Source organism: Leopardus geoffroyi, chromosome B1, assembly GCF_018350155.1.
Source record: "Leopardus geoffroyi isolate Oge1 chromosome B1, O.geoffroyi_Oge1_pat1.0, whole genome shotgun sequence".
NCBI lineage: Eukaryota > Metazoa > Chordata > Mammalia > Carnivora > Felidae > Leopardus > Leopardus geoffroyi.
In genome coordinates, this window is record NC_059327.1 from 172,347,584 (window position 1) to 172,374,767 (window position 27,184).

The 27,184-nt window shown below is 37.5% G+C and overlaps 1 protein-coding gene and 1 non-coding gene across 2 annotated transcripts in view; both read right to left on the minus strand.

The window, feature by feature from the left end:
- UBE2K (ubiquitin conjugating enzyme E2 K) overlaps window positions 1-27,184 on the minus strand; it is a 69,012-nt gene that overhangs the window by 31,337 nt on the left and 10,491 nt on the right. Inside the window, exon 2 of the mRNA XM_045474987.1 lies at window positions 9-102. Within this exon, the coding sequence (XP_045330943.1) occupies window positions 9-102 (94 nt within the window). The remainder of the gene's footprint in view (window positions 1-8; window positions 103-27,184) is intronic.
- LOC123596665 lies at window positions 22,719-22,871 on the minus strand. The gene has a single exon (XR_006711801.1). It is a non-coding gene; the product is annotated as a U12 minor spliceosomal RNA (small nuclear RNA).

Below are 27,184 nucleotides of genomic sequence, written 5' to 3' on the forward strand. Positions count from 1 at the left end.
GTACTTGCCTTCATATGGTGTGTCTGGAGGTCCTGCTATTTCTCCTCTTAATTCTGTAAAATTCTCATCTACAAGATCTACTTTAATTTGATTTTTGCTCGTCTTAAAAATAAACAGAAAATAAATGTTAGTCATATCAGCAAGAAAAAAGCCTATTTTAAAGTATTACCTATAAAAATTTTTGAAGACCCTCTTTCATAAACTTGATTATCTCCTCTAGTAAAAATAATTGCCTGTGCTTTTCTAGGATTTAATTAGCCAGTTTTAAGAATATTTAAAACCAAAAAACTAACAATTTTTCACTTCAATGTTTTTAATGAAATAACACCACTTTGAACAGTACAATGGCTTGTTGACTTTACTGGAATGTTTAGACAAAAATAGCAGACACCTATTTTACATTTGCCAATTTCATGTATGTTCAGTCCAAAGTGATCCATCTATTCATCTGTAGATGAATGCTGTTATACTACAACCCCAGGTTACATGGATTCTATCCATATAAACAGAAAATTCAAGGTCACTAAAAGCCATTTAGTGTATAAAGTCTCAATTGAACTAACCACAACTCTAGATGTTTAGGTTAACTGAAATAATATACCATCTACCCAGATGGTGAAAACTCCAAGCATCTAATTTCCCTTTCCATGAAAATTCTTGAAGCATCAATGCCTCACCAGAATCATCTAATGCCTTCTTCAATTTAAGTTGCTTAGTTTTAAACTAAGCTAAACTGCTTAGTTTACTTCAGTGGCAACTACCTACTTTTCAAAACAGACTTTTAAATTTATCTATATCTATTTATTTCCCACTTTGTATTTCTCTAAGTCCTTTCACATCTATAGTATCATTTCAATTTCTCAATCCATTCTGAGTCAACAGTGACCTTCAAATGATTCAGAAAACCCTCCAGTGGAATTCACATTCATGTTCAAAAGTACCCATCTGCAAACGAGCTCTCCACTTATATTTTCTAATCTACACTACACTTTACTAGTCTAGGTCTATATTCCTAATATGGCAAATCTCCTTTTCTCAATTGTTAAAAACATAAATCCTTAATATATCAGTTACATTTTCATTTTTTTTGGTTAGGACTTCATATTTTGTTACCTAAGTGACACAATATATCTGCTCTTATGGAAAAAGCCTCACAAGAGTTCAATAATAAATTTTTTTTATTTCAAACCTACCTTCTTAAACTTGTTAATGGATGACAATGTAAGAATTACTGTTTTAAGGTCCTTCCTCCCCCAGCCTCCAACAGAAAATACCATTTTTACTCTTTTGCTATGCTAAACACTTTTAATACAGAATGTTAAGTACTGAAAAAATCTGTAACTTAAAACCCAAATGTTAAAAGATTTCACATGACTCCTAATTAATCTTATCTTTTAATAAGATTTTAAAACTTTATGCATTTTAAAAACATTACAATTAGGTTTATTTAATAACCTTTTAATATTTGGGATCAAAGTATTTCATATTTTTCTGAAATTAATTTTATACCAAAATTAAAAGTAATTATAAACATACCATGGCAAACTCTATCCTATGCCCTAAAAAATCATTAACATCCTTGGTATTTGCAGAAGATGAAATGTACAATTTTACCAATGATAAAATACTTCGTCTAGTATGCACAGGAATGAATAATGTTAAAATGAAAATCAGAGGCGCCATATACACTTTCACTAACCAATTTAAGAAGCCACAAGTAGAACTACGGACTTCCATTTCTCCCCTGACAGTTCTAAGTAAAATAAGAATAATTAGATCTTGCACATCATCAATGCTTTCTAAGTTCTTTATAGCTTCCCACAGTACTCCCTTTCCAAAAAGAAGTAAATAGCCCTAAAATGTCAGGATAGTAAAGGACATGATTAAAGTTTTGGGAGGAAAAGAGGAGGTAACGGAAATTAGAAAAGCGGCCTTCTGGATTGCCACCAATTCTTGAGTTAGTAAAATGCTAAATAAGAACTACTAATTTTATTAGTATACCTCTGTCCTATTTCTGTCCTCATTACCCCCAAATTATAATTAGAGGAAAATGGGTCTTTTTTTCTTTCTTTTCTCTAGAGAAAGTACACTATAAGTGTATGAAAATTTTACTAAATTAGCTAAAAAAAAATACAATCACCATGATGAATCCATTATAAAGAAGCATCCTATATGGTCTAGAGTAAGGTACTTATCTGCAGATAACCAAAGATAAAAAGAAAATGGAAAGTTAAAGACAGATTTTTCACAGCTTATTTTTTCCATCACATAACAATTACCCTTCGTTACCTCCACAGTTTAATATCCAGTTTATTCCACAATCCAAAATTCTGATCCCAGTGCTCTCAGCAAACTAACTTAAAATCCCACTTAAGACTCAAGTATTGTAAGGAAGATGGAAAATGGTAAAAAATGACAGTATTTTAAAAAGTATGGAAGTCGGACAGATGTGAGTTGAATCCTAGTTCTGCCACTTACTTGTGGCATTAATTCAGCAAAGTCACTTAGTATCTCTCAATTTTATTACTGTAAAATGAGAATACATACCCAATTTAAATGAGAATATTGTGGATAGAAGTGACAGTATCAATTATAAAAACCTTTGCTTTCAAAGCCTTATTTTATAAAATTTATTTCACAGTTGTGCTTCCAGTCTAAGAATGGAAATGTTGTTTCTTAAAATAAATAACAAAACAATGTGTTATTCATTTTAATGACCAGGAATGCTAAGGCTTTTGGATGAAACCTTGAAGAAATGTGTTATCACTGTACTACATTTTTTTGTGAGAACACCTGCAAAACTGCTTTTCTATACCTTCTTCTGCCAACTCAACTAAACACACAGTGGGACCTCTGCTGGTCTTGATTTTTCTGATGTCCCTTTGCTGCTCCAATGCATTTCTAACAGATAAAAGGAAAAGAGATGAACAGAACTACAGTTCCTAGTAAAGATTTTTAAAATAATCTATTAAAATATAACAGAAAATATGCAAAATAGCACATAATGTTGAACGTAATTTGGATGTGGTAAATTAACATTACTGCCAATTTGCAATGGTGCGGACTTAAAGCAGTTTTAATAGATTTCCAAGGCCAAGTCTTTTGGTGAATTGATACCATTATCACAAAATTCTTTCAAATAATTCCTGGGTTCTACTCTATGCCAGAAAGAAATATCAAGTGTTAGTGAACAAAACTAAGTCCCTGCCCACTTGGAGCTTACATTCTAGTAGGAAAAACTAAAAACAAAGATTTTATCATAAAAGCTCTAAGTACAGGGGCCACCTGGGTGACTCAGTTGGTTAAGTGTCTGACTCTTGGTTTTGGCTCAGGTCATGTTCTAATGGTTTCATGAGTTCGAGCCCCACATCGGAATCTGTGCTGATGGTGTGGAGCCTGCTTGGGATTCTCTGTCTCGCTCTCTGTCTCTCCCCCACTGACACTGTCTCTGCCTCTAAATACATACATACATACATACATACATACATACATACATACATACATACATAAACAAGCTCTAAGTACATTATTATTTAACCTGTTTAAACTTACTATGTGACCTTGAGCAAGTTAATTAACCACTCTGTACCTCAGTTTCATCATCTGTCAACTGGGGATTATAACAGTACCTACTACATACAGTTCATGGGGGAATTTAATGAACTAATACAGTATATAAAACAATGCCCGCCATATAGTAAATGCTGAATGTATAGTCATTTAACACTGTAATATGTTGACTTTTAACAATGATGTTGGAGCAGAAAACTTCCACCAAAGCCAATACTGTATGTTTTTTTAAGGACAATTTGTCACATTAGTCTTACTTGTATTTACTCTGGAAAATTTACTCTAAAAATTTCAACCTAAATTTAGATAGACAAATATAGCTCTACATTACCCCTAAAATTATAGATAAATTCTTATATCCAGTAAAGAAACTATTAATTTGTGTCCTAGTCAAATCACAAGTAGTGGGACACCTGAGTAGCTCAGTTGGTTGAGTACCCAACTCTTGATTTCAACTCAGGTCATGATCCCAGGGTCATGGGACTGAGTATCCACTGGGCTCCATGCTCAGTATGCTTGAGATTCTCTCTCCTCTTCCCTCTCCTCCTCTCCCCTGCTAGCACTCTCACTTAAGAAAAAAAAAAAAGGTTTAAAAAATCACAGCTACCAAAATTTAGGGTATAATGCAAATGAATGTGAAATTCAATTTTTCCTAATTTGTTGGAAATGAGGCTTAAAAGGGCTTTTTAAATTTTTTTTTAATGTTTATTCATTTTTGAAAGACAGAGCACAAGCAGGATGGGGCAGAGAGAAAGAGGGACACAAAATCTGAAGCAGGTCCAGGTTCTGAGATGTCAGCACAGAGCCTGACATGGGGCTCAAACTCATGAACTGTGAGAACATGACCTGAGCCAAGACGAAGTCAGATGCTGAACCGACTGAGCCACCCAGGTGCCCCAGAGGCTTAAGATTTAACAGTTGCCATTATGTTCACATAATTTAATATAAATGACTTCTCTTTCCCCTACTATCCTAAGGCCCTCCCAAATAAGAAAGATTTCCACCTTTCAAGCAGTTATAAAAAAAATTCTAGGGGGGTCCAGGTGGCTCATTTGGCTGAGCATCTGACTCTTGATTTTGGCTCAGGTCATGATCCCAGGGGTCAAGAGATCAAGTCCCATGTCAGCCTCAGCACTAGGTGTGGAGACTGCTTGAGATTCTTGCTCTTCCTCTGCCCCCCTCCCCCACTCACTCTCAATAAAATAAAGTAAAATAAAATAAGATCCTCTGAAACTTGGGGCATGTCACATACCCAAAGCAGGTTGACATGGAAACTAAGAGACTAGAAGGCCATGAGGAACATTTATGACCCTTACCAACTGCAAGTTCTAGAACAGTACTGTTCAATAGATAATAATGTATGTCACAAATGTACTTTAAAATTTTCTAGTAATCACATTAAAAACAGTAAAGGAAGTAGAGAAACTAATTTCAATGATTTATTTATCTCCTATATATATATAAAAAGCTATCATTTTAACCTATGATCAAAATAAAATTTGAGATATTTTCATTTTTTTAAAAATACTAAGTCTTCAAAATCCAGTGTGTAATTTATAATTGTAACACTTTTCAATTTGGACTGTCCACATTTCGGGTGTTCAAAAGACACATGTGATAGGCAAATCTGCAGACACAGGAAGTAAATTATTGGTTATTAGGAGAGGAGAGGGAAGAGAGATGGGAAAGATCTGCTAATGGGTGCGAGGATTATTTTAGGAGAAATGTTCCAGAGTTGGATAACGGTGACAGTTGCACAATTTTGTGAACATATTATAAACCACTGAATTGTACATTTTTTAAACTCAAAAAGTTTTTTAAAACTTGAAAAAAAGTCACATGTGGCCAGTGGCTACAGTACTGGACAAGTACAGCTCTAGAGAACCAGGAAATCATAGCCTCTCCAATTACAACAGTGTGTCATTTAAATTTTACTTTGTGAATTTCTATCACATACTTCACACAATCTATAATGCAGAATAATTAAAGTTCTGAACATATTAACCCCATGAATATTTACTGAGTATCCTATTCATAAGGCTAACACTATTCACAAGGCTAACAGGGATTGAGTGGTAAAAATGATCGACCAGAAATGTTCTCTGACCCACCCTATTCCCACAGAGCCTTTATTCTTAAGTATTAAACAATAATTTGTAATATTATTAAATGAAGTACAGGATATCATGAGAGTAATATTTAACAAAGATGGAATCTTTAGAGTAAGAAAAAGCTTCCCTGAGGAAACTACCATTAAAAGATTTAATCTAGTAAAGCCAATGATGGCATTTCAAGTAGAAAGTCCACCCTGTACAAAACAGAACCAAAAAAAGGACCTAGCATGTTTAAGAATTGAAAAGCCACCCATGTGCCTAGAATACACAGAATAAAGGAGCAGAAATGAAGCAAAAAAGGTTGGCAGGAGCCAGATCATGCAGGGTCATGAAAAACAATGAGAAACACTGAAAGTTGTAACCCGACAATGAGATTTGATTCTTTTAAAGAATAACCAACTATAGGGAAGGGAAAAAGCCTGGAGGTAGATTAAAGCAGAAACAGAGAGAAAATCTACTTAGATGAAACGAAGTAAATTAATTAAGAGAGAGAAGAGAGGTAAGAGTTCTAGGACTAAGCTATTAAAACAAAGTGTATAATCTCTTAAAGAAGAAACAAGGATCACTCTTACAGCTTGCTTTTTCCATTGAGTAGATGATAGTATAATTAAACTAAGATAAACAAGAAATTGGGAGGTCAGAGTTTGGGGAAAGGGAAAATAAAAAATTCAGTTCTGGACATGTTGAGAACTGAATATCCCAAGGGCCAAGTACATAGTTGAAAACTCAGGTCTAGAGTTCAGGAGTGATCTGGGCTAAAGATATGAGGATGAGCAAGACAGCAAAAATCAGGATAGTCTGTTATCACTGGTACCAAAGGAAGAAAAATGTTTAAGGAGAGAGTAAGTTAATGTTGCTGACAGTAATAATAATAGCTAATACTTATGTAACACCTTATAAGTAGCATTTTGACTTATATGTAATAACTCGCTTAACCCTCATTAACAATTTTATGTATTTACCAATAAGGAATCTGAGATACAAGGAGGTCACAGAGCTAATAATTAGTGAAGCCAGGTTTGAAAAATGACTTGTGAGCCAAGATATACACATTTTATTTCACTGACTCTAAGATACCATCAGTTACAGGATGCCCTGATATATGCCAAAAAGAAAAAAACACCTTTATTTACACTATAACACAATATTTTATCATATAGAATTTTTATTTTACACTTAAAGACATTTTAGATTTTACAAATATCACTCTTAAGACTGCATAAAGAAAAAAATAAGCAAAATAGTTATTTTCTTCACATTGAAAGCCCTGAATGTGTGTACACACACACGTACACACGTGTGTACACACACACACACACACACCCCTTCCAGAAACATACATAAGAAACTGGCAATAGTGGTTTGCTTAGCGTAGTAAAACTAAGAACTATGGATCTGGGGTAAATGGGAGACCAAGGTACTGTTTGAAAACTATTTTAAACACATAAAGAATTTTTTCTGCAAAACACGTTAAAAAGACTGATGGTCCTTGCAAAAGTCAAATGGTAATTTATCCCCTATAATTAGGTAGTATATGAGAAGTGAGGAAATGGAGACCATACAGAGAACAAATTTTGGTTATAAAGAGTGAGAAGTAGAGCAGAAGTTGGACAAAGAGGGTAGAAGGACAAGTTTTCTTAACATAACCATTAAATAGTATGTTTAAATGCTAGTGAGATAGCTATAGTGGAGAGGGAGAGGGTAAAAATAAAGATGGCAGGGGTACCCAGCTGGCTCAGTCAGTAGATCATGTGACTGCTGATGCCAGGGTTAGAAGTTTGAGTCCCACATTGGGTATAGAGATTACTTAAAAAGAAAATCTTTTTTTTTTTAATGTTTATTTTTGAGAGAGATAACATATGCACATACAAATGGGGGAAGGGCAGAGCGAGAGGGGGGCAGAGGATCCGAGGCGGGCTCTGTGCTGACAGCAGAGATCATGATCTGAGATCATGACCTGAGCAGAAGTCAGATGCTCTACTTACTGAGCCACCCAGGTGTCCCTAAAAATAAAATCTTTAAATAAGTAAAATAAAGGATGACAGATAATGTAATGAACAAAATGGAATGGGGAAGAATGGGTGAAATCCAGAATGAAAAAATAAATGACTGACCTCATATAAAGAACACTTCAAAGAGAAAGTTATGTGAATGTAAGCTGTGTAGGTCTCATTTTTCTATCCTCAATGAAATTCTAACCTTTTCCCACACTACTAGTGTGAACTATTTAACAATCTTCAGGAATTAAGTCTGGGATGTGATCCCTAACATAATCATCCTGATCAAGCATAGTCTTTTAAAAGTCACTTACTGGGAGGAAGAATTTAAGAACAGGGTCTAAATTTAATTCAGTACCTAGCACATAGTAAGGGCTCCATACATTCCAGAACTGGCTTAAACAAGCTCTAATTTATAAAAGAAATACATGCCCAGAATTAAAACATGCCTGGATTAAAACTTTCTAATGTTTACAATCATATCAGAATATGAAAACAAAGGTGATATCCACAGCCACATTTGTACACTACTTCACCTTATCTTGTATGAGAACAGTCACTCCTTTTCCCATTTTTTGGTTGGATTAAATCCCACTTCTGATAGGGTTACTATAAAGCTACTAAAATCAACAACATTGTATTGGTAAGAGGAAAGACACACAAACCAATGGTACAAAACAGGAAACTCAGAAAGGCTCATACCTATGTAGTCAACTAATCTTTGACAAAGGGGCAACTGGATAGAGAAAAAAAAAATATTTTCAACAAAAACAGTGCTAGATCAGTTGGAAATCCACATGCAAAGTAATCTTATCATACATTTTTCATTTTCTAAACTGGCAAAATTAAAAAAAATTTTTTTAATGTTTATTTTTGAGAGCGAGAGCATGCACGAGCAGGGGAGGGGAAGAGAGAGAGGGAGATAGAGGATCCAAGCAGGTGCTGTGCTGTCAGCACAGAGCCCAATGTGGGGCTTGAACTCATGAACCAGGTCATGACCTGAGCCAAAGTCAGATGCTTAACCAACTGAGCCACCCAAGTGCCCCTGAACTGTCAAAATTCTTAATATCCAATACTAGTTAAAGTTGAAGGGATACCAATAAAGCTCAGAAACCCTTTTAATGGCAATACAACAAGAAGTATTAACACCATACAATTTGTCACACTCTTTAACCCAGTATTACCACTCCTAGAAACTGCGTAAAGAAATAATTTCATTATAGGTAGAAAAAAATATATAACCATAATGGTAATCACTGAAGCATTAAATATAATGAAAAACAATAACCTAAGTATCCATTAACTGAGGGTTGTCCACAAGAATTATGGTGCAATTTAATAGAGAATACTACAAACAAAAATAAATGAGTATACTTCTGGTTTCCAATCCAACATGTAAAAACTTGGAAGACATCACTCCCACCTACAGAAGGAAAAAAGGGAACTGAAAATCAACAACGTTTTTTTTTTTTTTTTTTTTAACATTTATTTATTTTGAGACAGAGACAGAGCATGAGCAGGGGAGGGTCAGAGAGAGAGGGAGACACAGAATCCAAAACAGGCTCCAGACTCTGAGCTGTCAGCCCAGAGCCCGATGCGGGGCTCGAACTCACGGACCGTGAGATCATGACCTGAGCCAAAGTCAGACGCCCAATCGATTGAGCCACCCAGGCGCCCCCAACAACTCTTCTTAAATCCACCAGAGAATTGAAGTCTCAGGGCAAACTGCTGCCCCCAAAACTGAGAAGACAGAAAATAAGATTCAAAACTTACCAGGGCAAAAGCTCACAAGCATCTCTGCATGAACCATTACTCAGGTAGGAAAACCTAAACTGTAACTGACAAACTGCTAGAGACACAATCAGGATGAATTTTAAAGTGAAAAACTCCCAAGGAGACTTCCCACTTTTGTTGAGTTTTTACCTCCAGGATCCCTACCAGGTTTACACAGTGAAGATAAGAGAAAATGCCCTCATGCTTCTGGCAGGAGGAATGGGAAAGAAGCCATTTTGAAATAAGCCCATGGTATTCTTTGGGAGAGACAAAGTGTGAATGGGTGAGGGGCAGAGAGAAAGGGAGACACAGAATCTAAAGCAGGCTTCAGGCTCTGAGCTGTCAGCACAAAACCCAACGCGGGGCTTGAGCTCACAAACCATGAGATCGTGATCTGAGCAAAGTCAGACCAACGAACTGAGCCACCCAGGTATATCTACACCCAGGGTATTCTGCTTAATAAGGCCTTTCCTCAAGAGAAACTTTCACCAGACCCTAACCAACTAGAGTTTTTTTTAACAGACCTAACCAACCTAAGGGAAAATATCCGATTCCAAATCCCTCCAGACTTCCAGTAACATCTAAGGGTGGAAGGGGACTGAGAAGCATTTAAAATCACAGCTAAAAAGACTGAGACCCAATTACAGGACTATAAAGTGCTTTCCCTCCCCCAGCCACCACATCAATAGGGTTCCTGTGCAATAACAGGGGTTATAACTTGAACTGCAGGTCTCAGACCTTACTTAAAGATGGTGCCTGGGGGCGCCTGGGTGGCACAGTCTTAGGTTAAGCGTCCGACTTCAGCCAGGTCACTATCTCACGGTCCGTGAGTTCGAGCCCCGCGTCGGGCTCTGGGCTGATGGCTCAGAGCCTGGAGCCTGTTTCCGATTCTGTGTCTCCCTCTCTCTCTGCCCCTCCCCCGTTCATGCTCTGTCTCTCTCTGTCCCAAAAATAAATAAACGTTGAAAAAAAAAAAAAAATTAAAAAAATAGTTTCAATCTTGAAAGATGAAAAGATTCTGGAGATTAGTTGCACAACAATGTGAATAATAAAATGGTAAGTGTATTTTATCACAATTTTGGAAAAAATAAAGGGATGGAGAAAAATACACTATGTTAACAGTAATCAAAAGAAAGTTGGAGTAGTCCTTTCAATTTCAGACAAAGTAGATTTCAGAGCAAGAAAAATTACCAGGGATAGGGGCACCTGGATGGCCTCAGCTGGAGGAGCATGCAACTTTCGATCTCAAGGTCATAAATCTGACCCCCATGTTGGGTGTAGAGAAAGGGGAGGGGAGGGGAGGGGAGGGGAGGAAAGAAGGAAGGATTACCAGGGATAAAAAGCATAATGATAAAGATGTCAATGAGCATTAAGAACCGAATTTCAAAATACATCAGGCAATAACAATAAAACTATAATGAGAAACAGATGAATCCACTATGGAGTCATATAAAATGCTCAATAAAAGATAAGACAGAAGTGCAGAGCCCAACATGGGGGCTCGATCCTAAGAACTGTGAGATCATTACCTTACACCATACCCAGAAATAAATTCAAAATGGATGAAAGACTTGCATGTGAGATAGGAAACCATCAAAATCCTAGAGGAGAACACAGGCAGCAGCGTCTTTGACCTTGGCCACAGCAACTTCCTATTAGACACATTGCTGAAGGTGAGGGAAACAAAAGCAAAAACGAACTACTGGGACTTCATCAAGATAAAAAGCTTCTGTACAGCAAAAGAAACAATCAACAAACCAAAAGGCAGCCTATGGAATGGGAGAAGATATCTGCAAATAACATATCTGATAAAGGGCCAGAATTCAAAAATCTATAAAGAACTTATCAAACTCAACACCCAAAAAACAAATAATCCAGTGAAGAAATGGGCAGAAGACATGAACAGACATTTTTCCAAAGACATACAGATGACTAACAACACATGAAAAGATGCTCAACATCACACACCAGGGAAATACAAATCAAAACCATGATGAGATACCACCTCACACCTGTCAGAATGACTAAAAATAACAATAAAAGAAACAACAAGTACTGGTGAGGATGTGGAGAAAAGGGAACTCTCTCGCACTGTTGGTGGGAATGCAAACTGGTATATCCACTCTGGAAAACAGTATGGGGAGGTTCCTCAAAAAGTTAAAAATAGAACTTTGTGATCCAGCAACTGCAGTACTAGGTATTCACCCAAAGGATATAAAAATACAGATTTGAAGGGATACCTGTAGCCAAATGTTTTTAGCAGCATTATCAACAATAGCCAAACTATGGAAAGAGCCCAAATATCTGTCGACTGATGGATTAAGATGTGGTATATATGCACGATGAAATATTACTCAACCATCAAAAAGAATGAAATCTTGCCATCTGCAACAACACTGATGGAACTAGAGTGTATTATATTAAGTGAAATAAGTCAGGCAGAGAAAGACAAATATGTGATTTCACTTATATGTGGAATATAAGAAATAAAACAGAGGAACACATGGGAAGGGGGGAAAAAAGAGGGAAACAAACCATAGGAGACTCTCTACAATAGAGAACTGAGGGTTGATGGAGGGAGGCTGGGTTGGAGATGGGCTAAATGGGTGATGGGTATTAAGGAGGGCACTTGTGTTGAGCACTGGGTGTTGTATGTAAATGATGAATCACTAAATTCTACTCCTGACAACAATATTACACTATATGTTAACTAGAATTTAAATAAAAAATTGAATATAAACAAGGAACATGCTTCTAAATAACACATAAGAAGACACCTTAATTTAAGTTTTAAAATATTTTAAGCTAAATGAAAACAAAAAAAGACAACTTATCAAAATTTGCAGGATGTGATAAAAATAGTGCTTTGAGGAAGAGTCACATTGAATGCATATACATATGAGAAAAAAGTCAAGGGGCACCTGGGTGGTGCAGTCAGTTAAGTGTCAGTTAAGGGGTCTGACTCTTGATCTCAGCTCAGGTGATGATCTTGAGATTTGTTCGGAAGTTTGAGCCCCACATTGGGCTCCACATGGACAGTGCAGAGCCTGCTTGGGATTCACATACTCTCTCTCTCTCTCTCTCTCTCTCTCTCTGCTCCTCCCCTGCTCATGCTCTCTTTCTCTAAACAAACAAACTTAAAAAAAAATCCATGTAAAAGTGGACCTGTGTGGTTCAAACCTGTGTTGTTCAAGGGTCAATTGTACACCATGACCAAGTGGGATTTATCCTGGGTATATATGCTGGTTCAACATTCAAAAGTCAATTAATGTAATAAACCACATCAATATGCTAAAGTAGTAAAACCACACTCATATCAACAGATGCAAAAAAAACACTTCACAAAATCCAAAAACAACTCACAATAAAAACACTCAGTAAACTAGGAGTAGAGTGGAACTTTCTCAATTTGATAAATAATATTTACAAAAAAACTTACAGCTAACATCACATTGAATAGTCAGAAACTCAAAGTTTTCTCAGTAAGATCAGGTACAAGGCAAGGATATCCCCTCTAACCATTCCTTTTCAACATTATACTAGTTCTAGCTAATGCCATAAGAAAAAAAGACAAGCCATACAAATTAGGAAGGAGAAAATAAAACTTTGTTCACAAATGACATGACCATCTATGTAGAAAATCTGAAAGAAATGACAAAAGTAATTCCTAGAACTAGTAAGCAATTATTGCAAGGTTAAAGGATATAAGATTAATATACAAAAGTCCATCACTTTCCTATATATCAGCAATGAGCAAGTGGAATCTGAAATTAAAAACACAATACCACTTAACATTAGCACCAAAAAACCTAAAATACTGAAGTATAAATCTAACAAAATATGTAAAAGAACTATATGAGGTGGAGCGCCTGGGTGGCTCCATTGGCTGAGCATCCCACTTTGGCTCAGGTCATGATCTTGCTGTGAGTTCAAGCCTGTCGGGCTCTGTGCTGACACCTCAGAGACTGGATGGAGCCTGCTTCATGGATTCTGTGTCTCCCTCTGTCTCTGCCCCTTCCCTGCTTGTGCTGTCTCTCTGTCTCTAAAAATAAACATTAAAACAAAACAAAACAAAAACTATGAGGAAAACCATCAAGTTCTGATGAATGGTATCAAAGAACTAAAAAAACAGAGGACTGATAATACCCAACTTCAAGACTTAGCATAAAGCTACAGTAATCAAGACATGGTATTGGTCCAGGTGCCTGGGTGGCTCAGTTAAGCGTCTCACTTGATTTCGGCTCAGGTCATGATCTCATGGTTCATGAGTTCGAGCCCCACATTGGGCTCTGTGGTGACAGTACAGAGCCTGCTTGGGATCCTCTCTCTCCCTCTCTGCCCCTCCCCTGCTTGGCTTCTCTCTCTCTCAAAATAAATAAATAAACTTAAAAAAAAAAAAAAAAGAAAATTAACTCAAAATGGATCACAGACCTAAATGTAAAATACAAAAGTGTAAAACTACTAGAAAATAACACGGGAAAATCTAGATTAAACTTGGTATGGCTATGACTTTTTACATGTTAACATCAAAGCTACAATCCATAAGAGAAATAATTGACAAGTAGAACTTCTTAAAAATAAACTGATCTGCAAAAGATAATCTCAAGAGAATGAAGGAAAAAGGGACTGGGAGAAAAGTATCTGCAAAAGATGCATCTGATAAAGGACTGTTACCCAAAATACACAACAAACTCGTAAAAACTCAACAATCACAAACAACACAATTAAAAAATGAGCTAAGACCTTAACACACACCACACCAAACAAGATACACAGATGGGAAATAAGCATATGAAAAGATGGTCCACTTCATATGTCATGGGGGAAATGTAAATTAAAACAATGAGATAATGAGGCACCTGGGTGGCCCAGTGGGTTAAGCATCTGACTCGATTTCTTGATTTTGTCTCTAGTCATGATCTCATGGTTCATGGGATCTAGCCCCACATTGGGCTCTATGCTCACAGAACTGAGCCTGCTACAGATTCTCCCCTGCCACTCCGCTTGCCCGAGCTCTCTCTCAAAACAAATATAAAGAAAAAATGAGATACCGCTACACACCTAATAGAATAGCCAAAATCTAGACCAAATGCTGGCAAACTGTGGAGCAGCAGAAACTCTTAATCATTGCTGGTGGGAATACAAAATTATACGGTGACTCTGGAAGACACAATGTTAGTTCCTCAAGAAACTAAACATACTCTTACCATATAATACAACAATCATACTCCCTGGTTATTTACCCAAAAGGAGTTGAAAACTTATGTCCACACAAAAACCTGTATGTGGATGTTTATTGCAGCTTTATTCATGATTGCCAAAACTTGGAGGCAACCAAGACATACTTGTAGATGAATAAACTGTGGTAAATCCAGACAATGGAATATTATTCAGCAATAAAAAGAAACAGCTATCAAGCCATGAAGAGATACAGAGGAAGCTTAACTGCCTATTATTAAGTGAAAGCAGCCAATCTGAAAAGGCTACATATTGTGCAATTCCAATTATAGGCCATTCTGGAAAAAAAAAAAACAACTATGGAGACAGCAGAAAGGTCAGCAGTGGTGGTGGTGGGGAGATGGACAGGATGACACAGGATTTCCAGAGCAACGAAAATACTCTGGGGGCGCCTGGCTGGCTCAGTTGGAAAGCATGCAACTCCTGATCTTGGGGTCACTGAGTTCAAGCCCCACATAGGGTATAGAGATTACTTAAATAAAACTTTGAAAAAAGTTGCTCTTCTTAAATCTTGGGATACTGCACAAGCTTTCCTTTACAACAACTACCATCACACACAGAGCTAAAATGCTTTTAGTGTGGCTATACCCTTGTTATTTATGGAAATTCATAAACTGAAAGTTCCTGTATTTACTAAATATATAAATGCATAGAAAAAATTGTTGAAAGTTCCCTCTGAAAGAGAAGATGAGGACTCAGGGGAGGAAGGAAAGGGTAAGTATCAAAAAATTTTACTCTGTATTATTTCTGTACTAAAAAATTTTTCACAAAGACACTATATCCTTAATTTAAAACAACTTTTTTTTTTTTTAATCACCCAAATTCCTGGGGCGCCTGGGTGGCGCAGTCGGTTAAGCGTCCGACTTCAGCCAGGTCACGACTCGCGGTCCGTGAGTTCGAGCCCCGCGTCGGGCTCTGGGCTGATGGCTCAGAGCCTGGAGCCTGTTTCCGATTCTGTGTCTCCCTCTCTCTCTGCCCCTCCCCCGTTCATGCTCTGTCTCTCTCTGTCCCAAAAATAAATAAACGTTGAAAAAAAAATTAAAAAAAAAAAAAAAAAAATCACCCAAATTCCTGTATCATTAAGAAAAGTCAAAAAGGAACTTTAAGGGACACCTGGGTGGCTCAGTCTGTTAAGCACCCAACTCTTGACAGTGTGGAGCCTGTTTGGGATTTTCTCTCTCTCAAAATACAGAAGCTTTTTAAAGCCAAAAGAAGTTTAATTTTTTTTTTTTACATTTATTTATTTTTGAGAGACAGAGACAGATAGCGTGAGTAGGGGAGGGGTAGAGAGAGGAAGACACAGAATCAGAAGCAGGCTCCAGGATCCAAGCTGTCAGCACAGAGCCCGATGCAGGGCTCGAACCCACAAACCGTGAGATCATGACCTGAGCCGAAGTTGGACACTTAACTGACTGAGCCACCCGGGTGCCCCAAAGCCAAAGGAACTTTAAATGATAAAACGTACTGACAACAAAAAAGAAAAACTAACAAAACTAAAGAACTCAAACATGTGGTGCCTGGGTGGCTCAATCAGTTGAGCATCCACTCTTGATTTCGACTCAGGTCATGATCCCAGGATGGTAGGATCGAACCCTGCTTTGGACTCCACACTGAGCAGGGAGGCTTAAGATTCTCTCTCTCTAAAAATAAACAAGTAAAAAACAAACGAAAAAACCTGAAACAAAAAGGAAGAGAAACATGGAACTAAAATAAAATTGAAAAGTCACAGGCTCAACTGTTAAGACAAAGAATAAGTAAACTAAAGGCAGGAAAAAGAAAAGAAACTAAAAACTGAGGCAAACCATGCCCTCAGTTTACTTACACATTAATAACATCATAAATAATGAGATGTATTACGTAAAAGGTTTTTTTAAAAGACACCTAAACTGACAAACATTTTGAATGTGAACAAAATATTAACACAGAAAAAGAAAAATTCACAAAAAAATATGTCTTTCAGCAACCACTCTAAAAAGCCACCTGGTTCTCAAACACACATCCACCCCAATTTACAAAGAATAATCCCATATGGTTTCAAAACAATGAAATGGATAGAACAATCATAAACACATTTTGTAAAATAAATATGGCTTTGATGCCCCCAAACTTAACCAGGACAATTCTGAACAAATACAGGCAAGTCTCACCGAAAAGATACACAACTCTGAGTAAAATCTTGGTTGATATACCATTACAAATGTAAAGTACTATTCACTATGACCAAGAGGGATTTATTCTAAGAATTCAAGAATGACTTCACTCCATGAAAACTTTTATCAAAAAGGTATCTGGAAATGCCTTAATCTGACAAATACAGCCTTTACTTTGACAAAGAATATGTATCTAAAACTGAGACAAAATTAGTTTTCTTAAAAAAGGGAAAGACAAACTATACTATTACTTCTACCACTTAGAGTAATCCTTCCATCTAAACACTTTTTTTTTAAGTTTATTTACTTTGAGAGAGAGTGCATGTGCACCAAGCAGGGGTGGGGCGAAGAGGGAAAGAAAGAATCCCAAGCAGGTGCCACACTGTCAGCACAGAGCCAAGGTGGGGCTCAATCACAGGAACTGTGAGATCATGACCTGAGCTGAAATCAAGAGTTGGACACCCTGAGCCACCCAGGCACCCCTAAACACAAACACTTTCATAAAATTCAACATGAATTTATTTTGCATAAATGTTATTTTAACCACAAAAATTTCAAACAACTGAAACAAATCTCAAATTGCTTTTGAATCTGTGACTTGCAAGTCTCCAACTCTAATAAAATTGTCAGAAAATTAATTTTTGTTTATGCCATCCAGTCTATGACATTTTGTTATGGTAACACAGGTGGACTAAGACATCCACACACTGATAAGAAAGAAAGAGAAAGAGGATGGGACACCTAGGTGGCTCAGTTGGTTAAGCGCCTCTTGACTTGGGGTCAGGTGATGATCTCACAGTTTGTTAGAGCCCTGAGTCAGACTCTGCCCTGACAGTGCCAAGCCCGCTTGAGATTCTCTCTCTCCCTCCCTGCCCCTCCCCTGCTCACACTCTCTCTCTAGTTCTCAAAATAAATGAACTTAGAAAGAAAGAAAGAAAGAAAGAAAGAAAGAAAGAAAGAAAGAAAGAAAGAAAGAAAGAAAAGAAAGACCATTTATTGCCAGTGGAGAGGACTATTATACCAAATCTTTAATAATAATTTTCATTCCAGTTGGTGACAGAAAACCCATTTCTAAAAGAATACTGTGTGTGCATATACGTATATATAATATGTAGACGTATTATATATATATACATATATATATATACATATATATAATTAGCTATACAAATGTAAAATTGGTAATTAGGAAAACCAAATTTCTGCAACCCCCAATGAAATAACTGACTCAGGCAAGATCCAACTGACCTAGCATCACTAAACAACCTGATATTATTACAGATCTATTAAATTGACTCAGTATGAACTATATACTATACTTGTCAAAAATGTCTAACTGAACCTAGTCAAAGCTTTACACATAAACTCCCAGTTTATAATAAATATAAAAAGCACCACTATAAGGAAATCTCCAGGATTTTCAGTGTCAAAAAAAGGAAAAAAAAGAAGGGTGTGTGGGGGAGAACCAGTGTAAATTTTAAAAGACTAAAAATTACATCCATATGCAATTTGTAAACTGTAAGTGGATCCTGTTCCGCCCCCCAAAAAACTATGAAACAGTTTTTAGTTACCTGAGGTAATATGAATATTAGATATCAAGGAATTAACATTTTCTTAGATAGGATAATGATACCATGGTTTTGTAAAACAATGTTGTTTTTAGGAGATATATGCTCAAGATTTTGGTAGTGAATTATCTTCATAACAGCAACATTAACAATTGTTCAACCTAGGTAGTGAGAATGTAAGTATATTTCAAATTTCCACTTGAAAAAATTTTTTAAATTTTTTAAAATACTTATTTTTGAGACAGCACAACGGGGGTGGGGCAGAGAGAGAGACAAACACAGAATCTGAAGCAGGCTCCAGGCTCTAAGCTGTCAGCAGAGCCCGATGTGGGGCTTGAACCTACAACTGCGAGATCAGGACCTAAGCTAAAGCCAGACTCAACTAACTGAGCCACCCAAGTGCCCAAAAGTTTTCTTAATAAAAAGTTAAATAAAAAAATAAAATTGGACAATTGATTTTTCTATTTGACTTTAAAAAAAGATTGTATTAATGGTGAGAATATGATGAAATGGGCTGCCTCATGCAGTGCCAGTACTACAGAAATTGACAACAAACTTTCTGGGAAGCACTTTGGTCATAAGCATATGAAAAGTTCAGACACTATGACCCAGTAACTTTTTTCCAGGAAATCTATCTTAGGAAAATAAACTCACATAAAAATTATGTAAAGATATTCCATTTTCTCTCTCTACACACACACAGTGGAAAAAATAACTTTTAAATGTTCAACAAAAGAATGGTTTAGGGGCACCTGGCTGGCTCTGTGGGAAGAGCATAGAACTCCTGATCTTGGGGTTGGGAGTTCGAGCCCCATGTTGGGTGTAAACATTACTTAAATAAAACTTAAAAAAAATAAATAATAAAAAAAAAGGATGGTTTGGTCAGGCAATACCAAATATTAAATATGTAACTTACTATTAATATTTAATACTATTTAATATTTAAACAGTAAACATTTTGTTTTAAAGATTTTATTTTACTTAAATTTTTAATGGCTTTTTTTTGAGAGAGACAGACAGTGTGAGCAGGGGAGGGCAGAGAGAGAGGGAGACACAGAATTCAAAGCAAGCTCCAGGCTCTGAGCCTGACACAAGTCAGCACAGAACCTGACGCAAGACTGGAACTCACCAACTGTGACATCGTGACCTGAGCCAAAGTCGGATGCTTAACCAACTGAGCCACCCAGGCACCCCTATTTTTTTTTTAAACTTTTTAAAAGGTTTATTTTTGAGAGAAAGAGAATGAGCAGGGGAGAAGCAGAGAAAGGACAGAGGATCCCAACCAGGCTCTGCACCGTCAGCACAGAGCCCAACATGGGGCTCAAACTCACAAACCATGAGATCATGACCTAAGCTGAAATCAAGAATTGGACACTTAACCCACTGAGCCATCCAGGTAAAGATCTTATTTTTAAGTAATCTCTGCACCCAAATTTGGGCTCAAACTCACAACCCGAGATCAAGAGTCGCATACTCCACCAACTAAGCCAGCCAGGCACCCCTAAACAGTAAACGTTTTAAAAGAATATTTAATGTCACACAGAAAATACAAGATATATTAAGAGAAAAAAGTACAAAACAATACTTAGTATGTAACCAAGACATTGATTTGGTATAAAGAGAAAAAGGATGGTAATAGCAACAGATATCTGTGACTGATGAGATTGTTGCTTACATGTGTCATCTTTGTACATTTCTAAATTCTCAAAAAAGAACAAGGAAACAAAGACTGTGCTTCTGATATTTACAGACCATAAGATCTTAAACCCATGGCCATACACTTGATTTTGTCATCACCAAAATTGCACCTTCTCTGAAATCCATTTCAAGTTTCTCAGATTCTGAAATTCTTGAAATCAAGTTCACTTTAGTACTCCAAACCTAGCTACTAGCTGGCTTAATTGAACATCACCACTCTCCCTCATTATCAATCACTCCCTTGCAAACCTTGGTGCTTTTGTTCCTTCGAGGTACTCATAAGGCAAAGCCCCACTGCTAGTTAAACTTATTCCCCAATTAACTTGAAAACAAAAAACAAAAATCCTTTCTGTGTCTGCCTGAAGCAGCACTGCTGGGGTTGGGGACAGTAACACACAACCATCATTAATTGGTCTCATGTTCAAGTGAAGACCACAAATCCCAAATGAAAACTTAACATTTGCCCTAAGTGTCTTTGCTCCTATTACAGATTAATCCCTCCATTTATGCTAGTGATACCACCCCTCCGTTCTTCTCAAGAACTTTACACATTCAATTACTCCTCCTTTCTCTAGTATAATCAATTTCTCCCATCCATCAACACATAAATATAATCAATATCAATTTTTAAGTTTATTATTTTTAAATTTTTTTTAACGTTTATTCATTTTTTGATATAAATAGAACGTGAGTGGGGGAGGGGTAGAGAGAGAGGGAGACACAGAATCCGAAGCAGGCTCCAGGCTCTGAACTGACAGCACAGAGCCCGACGCAGGGCTCGAACTCATGGACCGTAAGATCATGATGTGAGCTGAAGTCAAATGCTTAACCGCCTGAGCCACCCAGGCATCCCTAAGTTTATTTATTTTGAGAGAGAGAGAGCACAAGCAGGGAGGGGCAGAGAGGATCCCAAGCAGGCTCTGAACTGTCAGTGCAGAGCCCAATGCAGGGCTCGAACCCATGAACCGTGAGATCATGACCCGAGCAGAAATGAAGAGTTAGTTGCAGGACTAACCGACTGAGCCACCCAGGTGCCCCTCGGAATTTTTTTTAAAGATCTCTGAAGCTGGGGCGTCTGGATGGCTCAGTTGGTTAAGCGTCTGACTTCAGCTCAGGTCATGATCTCACAGTTCGTGGGTTCGAGCCCCACATCGGGCTCTGTGCTGACAGCTCAGAGCCTAGAGCCTGATATGGATTATGTGTCTCCCTCTCTCTGCCCCTCCCCCATTCTCGCTCTGTGTCTCTGTCTCTCTCAAAAATAAAGAAGCATTTAAAAAAAAATAAAGATCTCTGAAGTCATATTCTTCTGCAGCTCCCCCTCTCTTCTCTGCTCCTCTGTCAAAGCAAAGCCTTAAAAAAGTTGCTTTAGCTTTTTAAGGTGTCAGTTCCTTATCTCATTTTCTTTTACTAACTCTCTCCAATCATAACTCCATCTTCAGCATTCCAATGAAAATATTCCAGTCAAGGTCATCAATAATCACTGCATCTCAAATTCAATGTCATTTCTCCCACTCGGCACCATAATAAAGTTGACCACACTCGGAATTCTGTCTTCTCTTGGTTTCAATGATACCACACTCCCTGGTTTTCCTAATATATCACTAATAGTTCACTGTTCTTATCTTTTGTTGTTTCTTCTAGGCTCAACTTCAAAAGATGCTAGGGGTCCATGACAAAAACCAGGACTTTGTCCTAGACTCCCTCCTTTTCTAACTAAATTCTCCTAGAGTTAAGTCATCCAGTCTAAGCTTTAACTTAACAAGAACAAAGCAAAAATCTTAATCTTCCCAGACAATTTCAATGTGCTCCTCCCACTCTTTCCCATCTCAGAAATTAGCAGCATCATCTGTCTGGTTGCTAAAGACAAAAGTCTAGGTGTTTTTCTCGTATCTTCACTTTTCATCTGTAACATCAGCAAGCTCTTGTGACCCTACCTTTAAAACATATTCCAAATACTTCTCTTCAGCCTCCTATTCTATCATAACCCCAAGCTACAATCATCTCTTGCCTACGCTATCTAGAAAGGCTTCCCAAATAATCTTCCTAAATTCATTCCTGCCATTCCCCACCCCCACATGACAAAATGCCTAACCAATTTTCTTTTCTTTTTCCTTACTAATGAAATGCTGATTTTAACTGGGGAGCAATGTGCTCCGCTAAAAACATTTCCTAGTCTTCCTTAAACCAAGATTTTATGACACAATCCTGGATAAAAAATAAATAAAAACAGAAGTCACTGAATGGGATTTCTCAGAAAGCTCTTTAAAAAGGGTGAACTCAGCTGGACATGTAGGTAATGCGTTTCCCTTTCTGAAAATTCAGAAATGTTGTCTGAACCTCTGCCAGGCATTTTGAGAGTTTAAGGACAAGGGTCAAACTCCTACTGGTAAATTGAAAGTTAGTAGTCTATTAACACTGTAAAACCTCTAACCACGCAACTCTAGGATACTTCTCTCTTGAGTTTACATATTGTTTAACCCACTACTACCATTTCTTTGGTTACACCCAGCCAAACTCAACCCACAACTCCTAAATCCTTCTTCCTTACATCTTTGGTTAATACATTCTCCACACAGCAGCGAAAGTGGTCTTTTTTTTTTTAAGGGGGGACAGGCAGATCCTGACTCCCAAGGATCCCACAAAACAGGCAGGTCACCTTAGGGGCAACCTTACCCACTCAGAAATTCATCTCATCTCACGTTAGCAGTGAGGATTCAGGCATCACCCAAACCGTTATTTTTCTTACTCAGAAGTTTAAGGCATCAAAGTGGTCTTTTAAAAACAAAAATTTTGTTCTTTTCTTTCTTTAAATCCTCTTAGAGTCACTTAAAATACAAACTCGTTACTTTGGGCCTAGAAGTTTTATGTCATCTGGCTCCTGCCTACGTCATTCTCTGCCTCTTACCTACAGTACTCCAGCTACAATAACCTCCTTTTGCTTGTTTAAACATATCAAATTCATTCCTACTTTATGGGTTTTGTATTAACTATTTCCTCTGATCTGGAATTTTCTTCCCCTAGAAACAAGCTTTGTCATTAAGATCTCAATTTAAGTCTAAAGTCTTAGGAAAGGCCTTTTCTAAACATCCAATCAAAAACAACCAGTTAGGGGCTCCTGGATGGCTCAGTCGATTAAGCATCTGACTCTTGATTTAGGCTAAGGTCATGATCTCACTGCGCTGACAGAAGGGAGCCTGCTTGGGATTCAACGTCTCCCTCATTCTGCCCCCTCACACCTGTGCGCACGCACGCTCTCTCTCAAAATACACATTAAAAAAAACCCAACTAATTAATTTCATCTATACAACATATTTCTCCGCACTTTTATCACTTGTCTGTCTTACCTTGCCCCACTCATCACTATATTCTCAGCACATATCAATACCTCGCATAAAGGAAGCCTTCAAATATTTGTTAAATCAATTAAAGACGTGTTGATACTGATGATACAAAGAGGAGCCATGATGCTTACTTTAGAGCTTCTCAAGAGTAGGGACTCTAGTAGGGAAAGACAGCTTCAAATGACTAAAAGACATTAAAAATTACAAATCTGGGATGCAAGTCAAATTCGAATTATATTCAAAGGTCTTTTAAAAGCTTCTAAATATGGGGGTGCCTGGGTGGCTCAGTCGGTTAAGCATCCAACTTTAGCTCAGGACATGATCTCACGATCCACAGGTTCGAGCCCCACGTCATGCTGACAGCAGAAGAGCCTGAAGCCTGCTTTGGATTTTGTGTCTCCCTCTCTCTCTGCCCCTCCCCCGCTCACGCTCAGTCTCAGTCTCTCTCCCAAAAATAAACATTAGGGGCACCTGGGTGGCTCAGCCAGCTCGGGTCATGATCTCATGGTTTGGGAGTTCAAGCCCCGTGTTGGGCTCTGTGCTGACAGCCCGGAGCCTGGAGCTACATCCGGTTTTGTGTCTCCCCCTCTCTCTCTGCCCCTCCCCTGCTCACACCCTGTCTCAAAAATAAATAATAAAAGAATTTTAAAAAAATAAACATTTTAAGAAAAGCCTTGCTTAAAAAACAAAAAACCACTCCTAAATACATGTATATATGAACATACATTAAAAACCAATGGAAGGAAATAACCAAAATTAAGATGTTTCTCTGTATATCTAAAATATATCACAAACAAAACAAAAACATAAGAAAAGGATTATCCCCAGGGGTAGGATTACACATAATTTTTACTTTATTATAGTTCTATGTATTTTCCAAAATTCAATAAGCAAGTACGTGTTACTTTTGTATTCACAAAAATCGGCTATTTATTTAAAAGGGAAAAGTAATTAAATGGTTCTACATTCTTCACTGTATAATGATTATTAGTGCTTTCTATAGGCATACAAGAATTGATCATCCTAATGTATGACTAAGTTAATTCCAATTTACCCTCCCAAGTTTCAGTTTAAGGGTTATTCCCTAGGAACTCTTTCCCTGAGGTTAGGTTACCTCACCCCCACAGTTCTCCTTATTTAAACTCAACAAACATACATACAATTGTCAATGTGTCACTGCCTTACCAGACCATAATTTAGTCCATAATAGCATAGACCATATCTTACTAACAAACATAGGTGGCATTCAATAAATATTTGTTGAATAAGTGGAGAAAACGTAAACTTAAGAGTTAACCCACACTGATACAGACGATGTCATATATAATATTGAATAGATGCTCCTTGAAATCTTTAACAGGGAAAACTACAGAATAAAACAAAAATAGATTGCCTTTCCACCATCTATTTCCCAGTTTTTGGCTTTGACTATTACCCCAAATCACAACCTGACTACATTATCAACACTTAAACAGAAACCCAACTTCGTCTAGAGGCCACCTTTATCAATATACTATAAAGTCCCTAGTCTCAGAAGCAGAATAAGCAGTATTACTTTTACAGTGATTGGGGATGAGCTCCCTGGCACTTAAAAAAGTCCTTAAGCTCATGTGGGAAAACAAGTGCTTCCTGCTTACCTGGCAGTGTGCTAAACAATGGAGAACTGAAAATGTAAGATAAGTCTCTGCCTTCAATGACTCACACTCACAGTTCCTAAGAGCCAGCAGATAGAGATAAAGCACCTAAGTAAACACCTAAGGATATAGCCAAAGTATGAGCAAGCCTATAGATACAATGTCTGACACATCTAACCACCTAATACCTCATTCAAACACCCAATGACTCTAAGATACACACCCAAAATTCTTACCCATGTACACCAGCAAAAGCTGGAAAATAACCAAATGTTCAACAGATGCATAAACTTCAGTATATTCTATATATTTAAAGAAAAAAGGAACTACTACAAAATGATTTAAGAAAAATGAAGCACAAAATGTATTATCACTGCTGAAAAGCAATAGTATCAGAAATCTACACTTGAGTATGCCAATTCCAAATAGGAGAGTCCACACAAAACAAAGAAACCTAAAAATACCCAGTCACTTGAGAGAAGGTTACATATACTAGTCCTGCATTTGTAATCACTAGAAAAATATGTAATTGCAAAAAGGCTGAAAATAATTAACCGAGTTAACAGGCCTGCCCTAAACCTATGCAAAGGTTTTGCGCTTTGGACAGCAGCTCCAAAAAAATATTAGGTGCCTATCAAAGTTTTTTTTGGCTTAAAATATGTTTTTTTAATGTTTATTTTTGAAAGAGTAAGCATGAGCAGGGGAGGGGCAGAGAGAGAGGGAGACAGAGAATCCAAGCAGGCTCCATGCTGCCAGCACAAAGCCTAAGGTGGGGTTAGAACTCAAGACCCGTAAGATCATGGCCTGAGTTGAGTTGAACACTCAACTGACTGAGCCATCCAAGCACCGTGGCTTATTTTAAATGTTACTAAGCCCACACTACATTCCAGGCACTATACAAGGTGAAGAAATAAAGATGAGTAAGTATCTCAAGGAGCTCAATGATATCGAGTAGGAGCAGAAAAACATATGTACAGTTACCAATACATTAACTGCTCTAACAAAATCCTGACTAAGTGACACTGGAGAACAAAAGTAAACTGTGTTTTCATGAGAGATTTATCAGGAGAGGCATCTTAGGGTAAGTAAATTTCAAAAGGCAAAGGAGGAGGTAAGGGCTTATCCCAGGCAGACACAGCACTAAACAGTATGCAATTTAGTGTAGCTGAAGGTTTGAGAGAGTGAAGTACATGTAGGCATGCAACTGTGTTGAGACTTGACAGGATATAGGTCAGGAAAGATAGACTAGAACAAAAGTATACAAGTTTTGACTTTGTACAATGGGCAATAGAAAACCTAAAGGAAAATGACAAGATCATACTTTAAAAATTAAATTCTGTGGCGTGGCACTAGGAGGGTTGAACAGAGGTTGCAGAGAAGTAAGTGTAAATAAGCAAACAGTTTTACTATAAATAGCCCACCTGAGCTTTGCAAACCTGACCAAGAGTGTTTAAAAGGAATGTAAAAGAGGAAACAAAGATTTAGAAGATAAATGGAGAATGGGAGAAGAAATCAACTTACCAAGAGTAGTGACACAGGGGCCCTTGAGTGACTCAGTTGGATAAGTGTCCAACTCATGATTTCAGCTCAGGTCATGACCTAATGGTCATGAGATCAAGCCCTGAGTCGGGCTCTGTACTAGGCAGGGAGCCTGCTTAAGATTCTTTTTCCCCCTCTGCTCCTCTGTCCCCTTCCCTTGCAAGAGTGCATGTGTGATCTCTCAAAACAAAAACAAAAAATAAATGATAGTATTCAAGGAAAACCAGAAAAGCAGGATCAGAATAACCAAAAGAGGCAAGTTCTGATACAGAAATGGAAGTGAAAGGTATACAAAATGGACCGCTGAGAAGTTAGTCTGATGTATCGGAAGATACTGGTAATGCCTGAAGTAGCTTCCATATGATATGGTCAGGATAAAAGCCTGAACGCAGAACTTAAGGAATACCAAAACAAAAACAAAAACAAAAACAAAAAAACCGGGGGTGGTGGGGTGGGGAGACACCTGTGTGCCTCAGTCAGTTAAGCATCTGACTTCAGATCAGGTCATTATCTCACGGTTCGTGGGTTCAAGCCCCACGTCAGACTCTGTGCTGACAGCTGG